General features: G+C 37.1%; 1 protein-coding gene across 9 annotated transcripts in view; it reads left to right on the top strand.

Annotated features, from left to right (window-relative positions):
- Positions 1-14,511, top strand: part of ZCCHC11 (zinc finger CCHC-type containing 11) — a 48,602-nt gene that overhangs the window by 32,467 nt on the left and 1,624 nt on the right. For 5 of the 9 annotated variants that reach the window (XM_021404259.1, XM_021404257.1, XM_021404256.1 and 2 more), the window contains exons 20-31: positions 1,148-1,261; positions 2,352-2,429; positions 2,785-2,962; positions 3,311-3,358; positions 3,456-3,538; positions 4,903-5,018; positions 6,671-6,831; positions 7,772-7,869; positions 9,128-9,653; positions 12,230-12,403; positions 13,393-13,480; positions 14,434-14,505. In XM_021404259.1, the coding sequence (XP_021259934.1) occupies positions 1,148-1,261; positions 2,352-2,429; positions 2,785-2,962; positions 3,311-3,358; positions 3,456-3,538; positions 4,903-5,018; positions 6,671-6,831; positions 7,772-7,869; positions 9,128-9,653; positions 12,230-12,403; positions 13,393-13,480; positions 14,434-14,470 (1,701 nt within the window). In that variant the 3' untranslated portion in view covers positions 14,471-14,505. Of the gene's footprint in view, positions 1-1,147; positions 1,262-2,351; positions 2,430-2,784; positions 2,963-3,310; positions 3,359-3,455; positions 3,539-4,902; positions 5,019-6,670; positions 6,832-7,771; positions 7,870-9,127; positions 9,654-12,229; positions 12,404-12,792; positions 14,395-14,433; positions 14,506-14,511 lie in introns of those variants that run through there. The other 4 variants (XR_002441041.1, XM_021404261.1, XM_021404263.1 and 1 more) reach the window with 4 other exon arrangements.

Here is a 14,511-nt window from a genome sequence, read left to right as displayed (position 1 = left end):
CACTGCGATATTAAATACACTCCCCAAACACTTTAAAGGAAAACTTAGTGAAATGAGAGGAAATGCAACTGATGCAGAGAGTATATCATGCTACCAGATATTAGTATATTAAAATGTATCAAGTTAATATCTTTATCCCTGTATGGAATGGACTAGTCCTGGTGACTGTAAAATGAACTTGTAGTGATTTGTGTGCGTGGTTTTTTGTGTGTTTCTGTAGTGCAGAATATTGTCATGTCTTTTACATCCAAATTAAAAAAGCCATATGTTGAAAGTAATTTATCTTACATTTTCGTAGTATTACATACATTCTGAAACTGCTACTGCAAAGAACAATTTTCCAAACATGCTCTTGAAGGGATAGGTATGGACGTGACTTCAAAGTTAAACAAATGCTGTCTTGATGCAAAATGCTTCCTGCTATGTTTGCATTGGCACAAACCAGGAACAGCTGTCACTGCTGCTGCTAATGTGAAAGGGATTAATTATACCTGTGTTTTTCTGACTCAGGAGGATAAAGATGTTTTGCTTTTTTGACACACGCTTGAAGTAAAAGGTAGCTATGGAAGGGTTTGAATGTAATAAGATTTTTGTGCATACTAAGATAATTCACTGATGTTTGGTTTATGCTGTCCTGCGCAGGTTGGTCCATGGTTTAATTAGATGTCTATACGTATGCTAGCAAATGACAGGTATTGCCCAAGATGCCAGTATATTATGGAATATTTACCTATTAGTTATTTTTAAAAACAAAAGGAAAGCAGAAACAGTAAGGAATCACAGAAACAGCTGTAGTAACATGAGTTTAGGAAAAATTTAGTGTTGCGGAATTGAAGCCTCAGTGTCAGATGTTGAGTTTTGTTGGGTTTGGGGATTTTTCAATTCTGGCACACTGTAAATAAAAAAAAAATTTTTTTTGTTATTAGAAAGTTTTCTGGTTTTACGTTAGGCAAAAATTGATTCTGAGTTTTCCAGATGACACTTGATTTTGAAGGCATTTATTTTTCATACTTCATAAGCCAGTTTTTATTCATGAGATGACTGTGTTCTCTGTTAGTGGTGGGGTTATGTTTGCGCACTGACGTAGCTTTTAGTCTTGAGTAATACAATGTAAATTCAGTATTTTGTTTAAAATGTATTTTTTCAGCGCTGCGACATTGGTGATGCATCCCGTGGTAGTCTGTCTTCATATGCCTATATTCTTATGGTTTTGTACTTTCTACAACAGAGAAATCCACCAGTTATTCCAGTTCTTCAGGAGGTACGTTTACATGAAGAAAGAGGCTATGAAGTATTGCTGTGTAAATTCACATATGAGAAATCTGTGCATTTAGGGTCAGAAGGATGAGTGAAGCACAGAGCCCTTCCTTGTTAGCAGGTTCTTAACTCCCACTTGCTTTCAGTGGGTAAAACTTAAAAAAGAAAATTACAGCAAAATCAGGAATCTCTTGGACTTAAATTCTGCTATTATGTTTACTTTGAGATTTTGGCGTTGTGATACTTATAAGCTGAGCAGGATTTTTAGAAAAAAAAGGCCAATGGGATGGAGGAAAGGGAATTGTAATTGAGGCTGTGCCAGATGCTTGTAAGATGTAACTCAAGCTCTTCTATCAGTTATTGTAAGAAACATCTTTTAAGACTCAGCTTCTTATCTCTAAGGCAGAATTTATTTTTCAATTTGATAAGAAGGTGTGGGAGAATAACCATTGATTTTGGTACAACTTTAAAGATATTGTTTTACATGTGCCGGGAAACTTTATTGAGACTATAATGTTCTGTACTCTCTTTGCGTGGGCTGGGGGAATATAGTTGGTTAGCTGTCTGCCTCTCCCTGGATATACTTTGTAACTGTAAAATGCTTTTGAAGATCACCCCTTGTGTTAATGCATGAGGAAAATTGGCTTTAATGCGTCAGCTGAGACTCTGACTTTCTTGGTGATATTTTAGTAGCGGCTGGGAGTTGTTATTCTATTGCTATCCCTGAGAGTACATTTAAATAAAAATGGAATTTCCCCTTTGACTTTGCTTAAGTCGAAATGTAATAAAGATCTCATAAAGTCTCCTTAGAGATTCTGTGGGCAAAGAGGGATGTTGGAATCTCAATGACGTAATTCAGTCATGTTTTCTTAGTTGTAAGGAATAAGTAAAAATAAAATATCCAACTACTTTGCGAGAGGCATAGCAGTAATGCAAAATGACTTTCAAGCATTTTACCAATGGAAATTCTGCCTATATATCAAATAGTAGCTAAAATGAAAAGATTTCTAATTCTTTGCTATTCATAACAACTGCAGATGTTTTTATGGTGACTTGTAAATTATAGTGGTAACTATGTCTCTCTGTTTTGGCAGATATTTGATGGGAAACAGATTCCACAGAGAATGGTAGATGGATGGAATGCCTTTTTCTTTGATGACATGGAAGAACTGGTAATATTCTAATTCCAGAAGAGGGCTCATTTTTATGAGAAAGTGATTTGTTTGTATCAGTGTAGTACAAAAAGAGAACTTCCATACCTGAATGATTACAACTTCACACTTTAATCCTGTTTTACTGAAATGAGTGTCTACTTCTTTATATAAATGTAGAAAATATATACATAAAGATAAATAATGAAGGTGGCCTTGAATTGTGCTAATGTTAGCTAGTGCTTTCTAGTTAAACTGTACGATGACCAAGTGCAAGTATCCATAGTAGGGAAACTTAGAATTAGAGAGGTAATTCAGGAGGAGGAAAAGTGCTTCAGTACCTAGTATGATATTAATTATCTTCAATTGCGTGTAGAAGAAGCGTCTGCCTTCTCTTGGAAAGAACACTGAATCGCTTGGAGAACTCTGGCTGGGGTTGTTGCGATTTTACACTGAAGAATTTGACTTCAAGGAATATGTGATCAGCATCCGACAGAAGAAGCTGTTAACAACATTTGAGAAACAGTGGACATCAAAATGTATCGCTATCGAAGGTACTTAGGTGTTGAGTTTTGCTTCCGTTAGTGAAAGACTGATGACTGCTGTTGCTTCAGGATCTGTTCTCGTAGTTGCACAGGATCTCTGTGTGAGCAAACTACCATGTTTAAAAATCCCATTGTTTGCAAGCCCTATGGCTTACAAAGTGAGATTAAACTCCCAACTTTTAATATACCTCTGTAAAGTTCTGTTACTTTATTATAGTTTGTCCTGTTTTTGCAGTCATGAGCATCACTTTGCTATCTACTCTGTGAGTACATTTGAAATGGAATTCTCTATTAAAATTCATGTTGCAGCATGTTTTTTCCAACTTCGACTTGTTTTTTTCCCCCTTCTTTACACAGATCCTTTTGACTTGAATCATAATCTTGGTGCTGGAGTCTCTAGGAAAAGTAAGCTGTCAATGTCTACTAATGATTAATGTTCACCGTTTTCTGAAGTGTTGTGCCTTTTCTGTTGTTTTCTGATAATTTTGTCTTTCTTCATTAGTGACCAATTTCATAATGAAGGCATTTATCAATGGGAGGAAATTATTTGGCACCCCATTCTACCCAACTGTTGGAAGAGAAGCTGTAAGTTTTCACAATTTAGTATGTTTTTTAACCTTTTCTCTGTCTACTGAAGTGATGCATCCAAAGCAAAACTCTTATTTGTATTTACTAGTTTGTTATGTGTAATTTATGTAATTGCGTATCTTCACAAAATATACAGCTTAGTATTTGGCTTCTGTGGTACAAAATGCACAGGTATAGCTGGGAGAATGATGAGTGTGGTTGAGAGTTTTGGGTAAGGTAAGCTTATTGTGGTTTTTGGTTTTGTTTTTATAAAACTTTTCAAAGTATTGCTGAAAACTGCAAAATCAGCTGTAAAACCCAGGAGCACCTGCAGGAGCTTTTGTAGCTATTTGTGTAGTAAAGAAAACAGGTTTGCAAGACATTACAAGTGTGTGATTCTACTTATTTTTCTAGCGAGTGGGAAAATAAAGGGTTGTCCCTTAAGGAGGATGATGAAGTTTTTGATAACAGCTGACCTTCAGAATGTGTGCTGTGAGTCTCTGTCAGGAGCATGTTCTTATGACATGCTATAAAAAAACTTGATCCTCCCTGTTCCAGAGTCCAGTCATCTATGCGTAATAGAGAACTGTTTTTGTATGCAAGCAAATCAGCTGGAATGAACATTACTAACACCTGCTTATTAAGGTGCTTTCTAACACAATTTAGGACTGCTGTCACACGTGGCAGTGAATAGGGTTTTTTGTTCCTAAGTGATTTTTAAAATTGAATCCATTTTTTAAAATATATTTCTGGAAAACCCTTTAGAATGTGAGCTGGCATCTTAGATAGGCAGGAAGGCTGGTTTGTTATTATTTCTCCTCATTCTTACCTCTGCTTATTCTGTCTGCAGTTTTTGTGAATTTGTACTGTAGGTTCTTTGGTGTGGTGTTCTGTTTTGTGCTGTGTCTAATAAAATAGGATTGGTTTTTATTGGGGCATTGAGTTCTATTGTGATACAAATAATAAGTATCAATTTCCCACCTGAACTTTGTTCAGTCTAGAGGGATTTAATCACATTGTTTGGGACAGGACATAGACTCCTTTAGAACGCATACAAGCAATGACTCAGGCACCAAAATGTATCACATACAAAACATTGCCTTTATACTCTGAGGAACCTTGGGGAAGGTGTAAGGTAGGCAGAATGCTTGAGCCTGGATAGGCTGTTCTGAAAATTTGGCCTCAGGCCCTAAGGCAAATCCTTTTCTAGCTAAGACTGCTCCACTTCTCTGAAAAAGCTGCAGTCCTCCAGGGGGAAGGTATTATGTAAGGGGCAGTAACATTTAGGGGACAAATGATAAGGCACGTTTATTTTCCTTTCATGTTTCGGTCTTTTTAAATGAGTGGTTTATACATTGTATCTATCTGATGTTTTTTGATAGGAATACTTTTTTGACTCAAAAGTGCTGACTGATGGGGAATTGGCACCCAATGACAGATGTTGTCGTGTCTGTGGAAAAATTGGTCACTACATGAAAGACTGTCCAAAGAGGAGGAGGTAAGTAATACGCAAAGCTAACTTTTTAAAAGTTATAATCTTTGAGATTAAACCAGGAGAGAGTCGGAGATTTGAAATTTGAATGGAAATGAAGAAAATGCTCTGAGAAAATCAAAGCTTCATATCTGACCCTCAACATACCATCCTATTTTTGTTTTTATTGAACAATTTCTTGTCATCCTTTCAAGTTTTAAAAGTGTGCAAGCACGCACACGGTAAAATCAGTCTGTATGTTAACATTTTTGCTTTTCATCTATTTTAAATGTAAGTTTACCTTAAAATTTAAGTCACTAAGTTACCCTTTTATAGTGTAAACATTCAGATGTGGACCGTATTACCTGATTGTGCATTTAGTAATATATTAAAATGGATTTCCTGTAGTGGTCATGTTTGGAAGGCAGTACTGAATTTGAATTGTTCTATCTAATGACATACCTCTGTAAGCCAGGTAAAATTTTGCTTATTAAAATCAAGAGGCAGATACAATTCTCTAATATCATACTAGTGTAGCCACTTCATGATCATACGTCTGTACATCAGTTGCAATTATGACATTGGATCTGGGACTCTTGCAAAAAAGAATTCCTATTACATGGGAGGTTAGTGTCTCCAAAGAAAGTTCAGCAAGGATTGACAAAGAATTCACACTCTTTGCATTTTTACATATTCACATTTTCCATGAGCCATCCCGTGTAGGTTGTCTGACTCCTCCTACAACCTTTGAAAGCCCTTAGAAGTTGGTGTTTTATTGTTACAGACTGAAGTCTGGGCTTTTTAATTTAGTCCTTGTGTTCAATTGTGTACTCCATAATTCTTCAAAAGATTCTGTTTCTTTTCCTGCTACCAAGTAACTTACTAATTACAGCCTTTTATTTAGTCTGCAGACTTTAAGATACATGAAACTGGACTGGGACCCCACGGTCACAGATTGACCATTTCTTTCAGCCACTCTCAGTAATGCATTCCTCACAAACACTCGCACATTGAATTGCATCACCTCTTTCCCTCTATCTGCCTCAGGAGGAATTGTGATCTCTTCCCAGAAACTGCTGCTACAGCACAGCCACACTAAATCTCTCGTGCATAGTACATACAGCTCACAAAGTAGTACTAATACTCAATGCTACAGACATCATGCAGAAGAAGACTCTTTGCCTCTTGTCTTGGTTCCAGTTTTTTGCATTTGTCCTGAGTGTTTGAAAGAGCTTCAGTGCTTTCTTTCACATCCTGTCTAGGCTCAGGGTACTAATGCACTCTTATAAATAAATACTCCATCTCCAGTCAGAAGGAGCCTTTACCTACAAAATATAGTTAACTTGTTTTTCCTATATTCTGACTCAATGGGATTGTTGCATAGAGTTAACTCCCAAACTAATTGGCAGGCTAAACCTGCTTAAGTGTGGCTATAGTTCTGGACCAGGAGTCAGGTAGCTTCTGGACAATACTGGGGAGTTTCTGAGTTGGTAAAGTTTGTACAAACAGGTTATTAACCAGATTAGATTCTGAAAGTACCTTTTCTGGTATTCCTGAAGTATTTATATGCTGGCACAGCTGTTGGTTATGTAACCATTTCCTTTGCGTATACCAATGTAATAACAGAGTTTTTTTCTCTGTGGTTTTTGTATTTGTGCTCATAAAAACTTGTCATTTAGGTTAAAGAAAAAAGAGAATGAGAAAGATGATGAAAAAGAAGTGAAAGAAGATGATAGAGAAACAAGAGAGAAGAGATGTTTCATATGTGGAGATGTGGGTCATGTTAGAAGAGATTGTCCTGAATTCAAACAAGCCCGTCAGAGAAATAATAGTGTGCCAAGTAAGTAAAGCTTCTGTGTTCTTAATATTATTTTAAAGTCCTGAGATCCCTTCTTTCTAGGTTTCAATACAGACTTAGTAATTATCTTCAATATTTTCTTCAACTTATGCTTTCAGAGATTGCAAAAAAAAAAAAAAACCTTTTAGTCTAAGTGTTGTTTTTCTGCAAGGGCATTAGTATCTATTGAAATACAGTCTTTGCATGGGTGGTTAAAAAAAAGTACTTAGCAGTAAGTAGTGTACTTCAGAGCCTTGCATTTGTCTTCCACTCACACCGGGTGCATTTGGGAGTAGTAATCATAGTAATAATTGAATGCATTTCTTCTTCCAAGTGTTTGTTAAATGTTAGCTAACCCTCCATCATGTATGAGGTAAGTACATGTATTTTCACAAAAAATCAGTGGCTTTAAGTAACACTCTAAAATCATGTAAACACATTAGGAAGCTAGATACAGCTTTTGAATCACTGTTATATAATCTAATTGCAAACCCATTTAAATTAGGCTCTTAGGGTCTACAGTACTTGAGAAAATAAGGAAGGAGATGATAAATGAACTTCGGAGAGAACCTTGCTGTTTTCTGTATTCCGTTATCCCTTTTTTTCCCCTCTTTGCCCAAAACTTTTTGCTGTTGCTAATGCCATTTGAAATCCCACAGCTCACAGCGGTAGTGTGGAAACCTCTGTAAAGTAGCCTTCTTAACTGTTCGTGCTAGGATTTGTATTAAACGGAATTAAATGTTGGCTTTAGCTGCTGTAAATATTAATATCAGCTGTTACCGGTAGATGGAAAGCTTTACACTTAAGTGCAGGAGAAATTAAAGTGATTTACCTACACTGTGTCACACAGTGCTCACAGTGTCACTGATTCCTGGTTCCGTGTTCATTATTCTGTAACCCGTAACCTTGTGCATTTTATTTAATTTTTTTGTTCTTTGATTAGGCAGCCAGTTGGTCCGAAGCATGGTGAATTCACAGCTAGTGGCTGTAAGCCAGCAGCAAGTGGAAGGACCCTTGCGCACTAGACAGTCATCCGAATGTGTAAGTTCCAATTAGCTACAGTATCAAAGTAAGAAGCTTTAGCAAACCAGGAGTCCTGAGCTGTGCTAGGAATAGGTGTGACCAGACTTTTTTAGCAGATTCTGAATTTCTGAATGACAACATTGCACTCTACCTAGCCAGCTAATAAATCTGTGATTTGTAATGCAGTGTCTCTCTGAGATTGTTCATGGTGTTTCAGTGTGGAAACTGTATAGTCAGAGTTCAGCTTCAGTATCTGTCAAATATAGGTTAGGGTGGCTTGTGAAGTCTTGTGCTTAGTTATTTTTGGCAATAGTCTGGAGTAACTGTAACAGAATTAAAACTCAAGCTTATTGTTAGCTCGCTGGAGGTTTGTGGCTCCTGTGATTTTCTGTGGTTTAAGAGAGCTGTGAGGGGACTGCAAGGAATAGACAGGGAACATGGATGAATCATACTTCAGTTACATGTGATAAAGAGAGAGTCTGCCAGCATAAACTAGAAGCACAGACAGAACAGTGGGGTTCCCTAGAGCGCGTTACCCAGGATTGTGTCCAGATGGCTTTTAAATATCTCCAACGAAGGAGATTCCACAGCCTCTCTGAGTAACCAGTGCTCAGTCACACTCACAGTAAAGATTTTTTTCCTCTTGTTCAAACAGAAATATAAAATGAAATAAGCTCATGCCTGTTTCTGGTGCTGGTAAACAGGGGAAAGCTTGCAAGAGCTCTACAAATGCTGTAATACTGTCTGTTTCTGTGCCTTCAGCAATGACCTGATCAGGATATGGAGGTTCTAGAAAGTTCAATTTCTTGTTTAATAGATTAAATAACAATTAAAAGAAATATTAGGAGCTTATTTTGGAGTCTCTAAATTATCTGTGGTAATAAGAACTACTCTATTTAGAAGTAAGTTAACTCTTTAATGAGATTCTGGGTTATAAATATGCAGGATGGGGAAGACTGATTAAAAATGAGAAAAAGATGTGTAAAAAGTCTAATGAGGAGCTTGTGGTTAGTTTTTGCTCAGAATCGTGTTTTTGGTGGTGGGATGGGCCATGTTAGCAGGTTAAATCATCTGCTGAGGAAAACAAATGTCAGTTGAACTGCACTGGTTTAAACCAGCAGGAACTTGGGCTTAGTAGTTGGGATATTGCTGGGGAGTGCTCTGTCTTTTTTTTTTTTTTTTAAGAATAGACTAATGGATTGTGTACTTTTTAAAGAAAAACACTATTAAATTACTAGTGAACTAATCAGAAATACATACTTTTTTTTCCCTCCAGTCTGATTCGCAGCAGTCATCTTATTCTCCACAACCTCAACAATTTACACAGAATTCCTCTCAGCCAGCCTCCATTAACCAGACTCAGCCACAACCAATATCCCAGTCTAAGCACGTTCCGCAACCACAGCAGGGTGCACAGCCACCCCATCAGGTCCAGCTGTCTTTGTTTAACTTTCCCCAATCTCCCCCAGGTCAGTATTCTACCTTGCATAACCTGGGACTACTTCAGATGCACCATCACCACCAAATTCAGCTTCCCAACACTTCGTGGCCTATTCATGGGCCTGTTATTCACTCTGCACCGGGTAACCCTCCTCATTCTACGAATGTTCCATTTTCTATGAGATCTGGCAGCAGCAGCACCACAAATAACCAGAGCAGTGTAAGCTTGAATGATCCCAGTATCATCTTTGCACAGCCTGCTGCCAGGCCCATGGGAATCCCCAGCACTTCTCATGAGGGACACTGGCACAATCCTGTGACTCCAAACTCACTGGTGAACAATGGCACTGTGGGGAATTCAGGTAATTCTTCTCTGTTGTATCAAACCTCTCACACTTTGTGTACAAATGTTAAGTGTTACAGAAACAGCTAACTCTTCCAATTCGTTTTGCATTAAAAATACAATGCTTAAGAAACTAAGTTACTACCTTCACTGTCTTAATGTTTTTGTAGGAAAAAATTATGCAGGTTGGATCTTTGTAAACTTTTAGTCGTTGATCCTATTGGCCATTAACGGCTGTGCAGCACATGAGAAAACATGCATTCAACTGAGAAATGTTCTTATAATTGTTTAAGTCTAAAATATATTTCTGTGAATGCACTTACAAAAACAATTTCCGTTTATGTTGCTGTATAGATTTAGATGAATGCTGGGACTGCAACTATGAATTTGAGAGACTGGCAGAATTACGGTTGTGCAAGCACATTGTCCTCTTGTATTTAGTGCAATACAGACATTATGACATGGTTTTTATACAGTCTTTTCTCCTATAGCTTATCCTGCTTCATTTAACTTCCTTAGTTTTGACCTTATTTCCTGAGAATGCATCATAAATGTTTTCCCTGCGACAAGTGGGCAACAGCATTTTGTCTCATACCAAAGCCAAGTACATCTGTATGTTTGAGGCTGAGAAAAATAGTATATAGCAGTCAAAGCCCATACAGTTTTTTAAGCGACTTAAAACATGGCAGCTCCTAAATTTGCACGTAATGGTCTTTTGATTTATTTTAAGTGCATAACTCTTCCAATATTTTAATATATATATATATCTCCATAATGCAATGTGGTGATGCAGTTGTTCATCACAAGAGATGGAAATTAGGAATGTTTTGCGCAGCTTTTCTCTGCACTAACAGAATAAACGACAGTAGCAGTAGGTTTTCATCTGAGTCAACAGTGTTGGCTGAGGTACACTCCACCAGTGAGTTTTTAATGCATTTGTTGAGGTGCAGGAGTTGCATGGTTTTGTATTTGAAGCTTTGTGGAGAAGATATTCTGGAGGATACAGGAGCTGCTACAAGTGTGCTGAATTTTCAGTGTGCTTTGTCCCTGAGTCTCCATCATTTTTAATCTTAATTACTTGTCCAGGCTCATCTGCCCCCTCCCCCATGCCCAGCCAGCCCTGACTTTTCTCAGGCACCTTCTTCCAGTCTGACTCTTCTTACCTGATTAGCTGTCTTCTTGTAGGCTAACTCTTAAATCCTAGTTTCTCCTTCATCCTCCTTCCTCAAGTAATCCCATTTCTCATCATGTAGTCCAGTCCGTCTCTGTCTCCAGTCTTTTTCCTTCTGCTCTGTTTCATTATATTTGCTTCTACTACCATCTTACCTGTGCAATTTTCCCAGATTTCTTGTGCAGTCTCAGTATTTTTTCCCCCTCAGACTATTTGCAAACTTACTGCATGCCTTCTCCTAGTTGTTTTCAGTCTTGGAGTTTTTCCTTTTTGCATTTTAATCGGCTTTGTTTCCTTTATGGCTTAGATGCTATTTAAGGTGATGTCACTGGAAAGGTGCATAGTAAAAATGAGCTGCCTGCTCTGTTTGGAGCCTGTTTCATACTTGCTTAGGACAACTTGGGAAGACTAGGTTCATGGAAAACTTTGTCTTGACCTGCATGACCTTGAGTTAGAAGGAACAAATTCGCTTTCTTTTCAGTAGACAATCTGATCAGAAGTAGGATCATTAGGAGTTTCAGACAAATAACTTTTTTATGCCTACTCCAGAGCTGTGCTTCATGTTTTATTGTATAGAAGTTACTATTTTTAAACCTGTAGCTTACTTTTATTTAATGAAAGTCTGTCTAAAAGTTTTCTGACTAATCTGAAGGGAAGCTGACATACTGAGAAAATGCTAATTACTTGTATGTATTTATTTATTTATAAGTGTACATTGTATATGTTTTTAAATTAGCAGGCACTATTGTGTCTTAAGAAACTGGGAGTTATGAGCAGGAGGAGCAGAATTAGTAATACAGCATTTGGCATGAGCTGTTGTGTGTCGTGCCTCCTTGGATGCTTGATTTCTCATGCTTAATTCTGCAGTAATACTGGATTTGTGAATAGAGTAGCTTATAATTTGCATACTTATTTCACAAGTCTTTAATCTTTCTCTCTAGCAATCAATTTTAAGTTGGTCCGATGATCTGTGTATTGAGTTTCTTAAGTATTGGTGGATTTCCAGTGCATAGTTTCTGAGAGTTCTTTCTTGCAGGATAATAGTTTTCATGTCTCATGTTAGCAATAGTGAAGATCTGTGTGGGCTCAGATGTTAGTAAAGTTGTTCAGAACTTGTATTTTTTGTCATGAGAATGACGTAAAGTCTAATTTATTTTTGTGTGGAATTGTGAAATTGTAGGTCTTGATTCTAAGTACTGATTCATCTTATGTCTTCCCCACCAATAAATTCTATTATAGTGAGTAATGAAGTAATTTAGGTGGTAATTTTTATTGATGTATATTCCAAAAATAAAATGGTAGCACATCGGATTAGACACGTTAATTCCCCTGCAAACTGTTATTTGAGATGTAAATTGTATTTGTGACTTACTGTTTAATTATTTCAACTTGCAATGTGCTTTTCCCTTTCAATTGAAAAATAGATCAGGGTTTCCAAGGACAGTTTGGTAAAATGAACCCTCCTTCTGTCCCTTGGGACCATGGGACCCCTACCCATTTTCCTCTCATCCGAGGAGCGTGGCCTTACAATATGCCTCAGAACTACATGCAGCAGGGAAATGCCAGCTATCCACCGAACAAACCTTTCTACCCTCAAGGTACTAGAACTAGTATGTGAATCAACAGCTCATGCAACATGTCTCTTTACTGTCTCAAAGGCTTTAAAAGCCAAAGAATCATGTTTCACTTGCCTAGGCTCCCTGGAACCATAATGAATCCAAGAGTCAAATCCACACTTTGGCTTCCTGTATGGACTAAAATCTTTGGGGGAGGGAAGGGTTTAAATTCTGAATTCTGCATCAGCTTGCACTCTTGCACTTCCAGCCTTTTTCCTCCGCTGCTGGTCTTGCTGTAGAGCCACCTCTGCTTTGCTAGGGGTTAAGACGATTTGCCCATGAGTTTGTTAAGAATTTGAAGAAAATCTTGTGCTGATTCATTTTATTTGTCTTTTGTACATTGCTTGTGGAATGCCTTACATACATGAAAGCTTACAAGACTGTAGAATAATTGAAGTTGGAAGGAGCCTCTGGAGGTTATGTAGTCCAGCTGCAATCAAAGCAGTGCTGTCATCAAAGTTGTATCAGCTTCAGGACTGACTTTATCTCAACTCTTCCTAATGCTAGTGAGGTAAAGATGTTCAGCATCTTCCAGGATTGGGAAAGACAGTAAGAAAAATACCTTTGGCTCCAGTAAGAGAAAAACTGTGCCCAAATTTTACTTGGAAGCTGTGATTCCTGTGTTGCTGGGTCACATTGTATAAAATGAGAGATACTGGCACCAAATCTTTTTCTCTGTTGGCTGTAGTGAGGTTTTCAAGTGAGACCCTCGTTTTAATGTTGTATCATTATTCTTGTTAAAGAGCTAAGACTGAAGTAATAAAATGATGTATTAATGTTTCTGAGGGAATTTTGGAGACAGCATTGAAGTAATACTGCATTGTCCCATTAAGTGGGATAGCTGTACAGATAGCATTTGTGTCGATCTAGTAAATGACTTTATTTCTAAGTAAGATAAATACATTTAATATAGCCAAGCACTGTTAGAAATGTTTAAATCGCTGAAGTAATTGTAATCCATTTTCTTTTAGCTGGTCCACTGATGCAGAGTAACCAGCGGTTCTCGCTTCTGTCTCAAGGACACCCACACTTGAATCTGAATTACATTCAACAGAAAAAGTGAAGTTTAATGGGATTGTGGGTGGGTGGAGGGAGGGGAGGAAAAAATTCAGGTTCTGATTTAAAATCGTAATGCAACATGTTTAGATACAAGATTATTTAAGACTGTTTTTAAACTGTATCATTTGTACATAGATACGAACTATAGTTTTTACTAGTATCACAAAACGAAGTGATACAAATTTCATCTATTTTATTACCCTATTTTTAAGGGGAATTGTGTTTTGTTTTATCTTGATAAACTGTAAAGAGAGAGAATTTTTAAAATTAAGTTCTTTATTTTCTATTAGCTGTATTCATACTTCGGTTGCTTCAGACTTTATATATATTGTTCTAAAAAATAAAATTAGAAAGGGATTTCATGTGTTTAAAAATTTGTCACTTCTATTCTTTACAAAACTATGTAGTGCCAAAAAACTTTTTAAAAGAAAAATAAAACTGCAAAAAAAGGATAAGACTTCTTCCTCTTCCCTGTTTGTATATTTGATTAGTAAACTACAATTACAAAAACAACTTTGAGCTATTTTAAAGGAGAAAGTTGACTTGCTTTAATGAGCCATGTTGTTCACAGGCGATATCTTGTAAAATACTTGATCTAAGTGTACAGTTTATTTTCTGTTTAAAACCTTTCTAAATGAGTATGAAAACCTAGAAAAACGAGGCTGTACTTTGAGATAGTTCTAAAGAAGTTAGTTGGGCATATTACCTTCTGTGCTGTTAACACCCACTGGGCAGTATGAAGATATTTTGGCAGCGTTCAGATTTTATGTCTCGACACTTACAAAATTGTCAGCCTGTGCTCCTGAAGCAAGGCTGTGAATAAAGGAGTAGTAGAAAATGAGTTTAATACAACTACATTCCTGTGATATTATATTAACTTAATTATATTAAATGTACTAAGGTAAGAATTGTGACTTGAGTAAGAACTTGAATATTCTTAATTTGAAAAACAGGGTCTTGCAGAATGCTAACTCCATTAAGAGATGCTAGAGCTGAGGCTAATGTCATTTTCTTCCCGGTGACAGGTAGGC

The sequence above is a fragment of the Numida meleagris genome, chromosome 7, assembly GCF_002078875.1.
Source record: "Numida meleagris isolate 19003 breed g44 Domestic line chromosome 7, NumMel1.0, whole genome shotgun sequence".
In the NCBI taxonomy this organism is placed as follows: domain Eukaryota; kingdom Metazoa; phylum Chordata; class Aves; order Galliformes; family Numididae; genus Numida; species Numida meleagris.
This window is presented reverse-complemented; position numbering and strand designations above follow the sequence as displayed.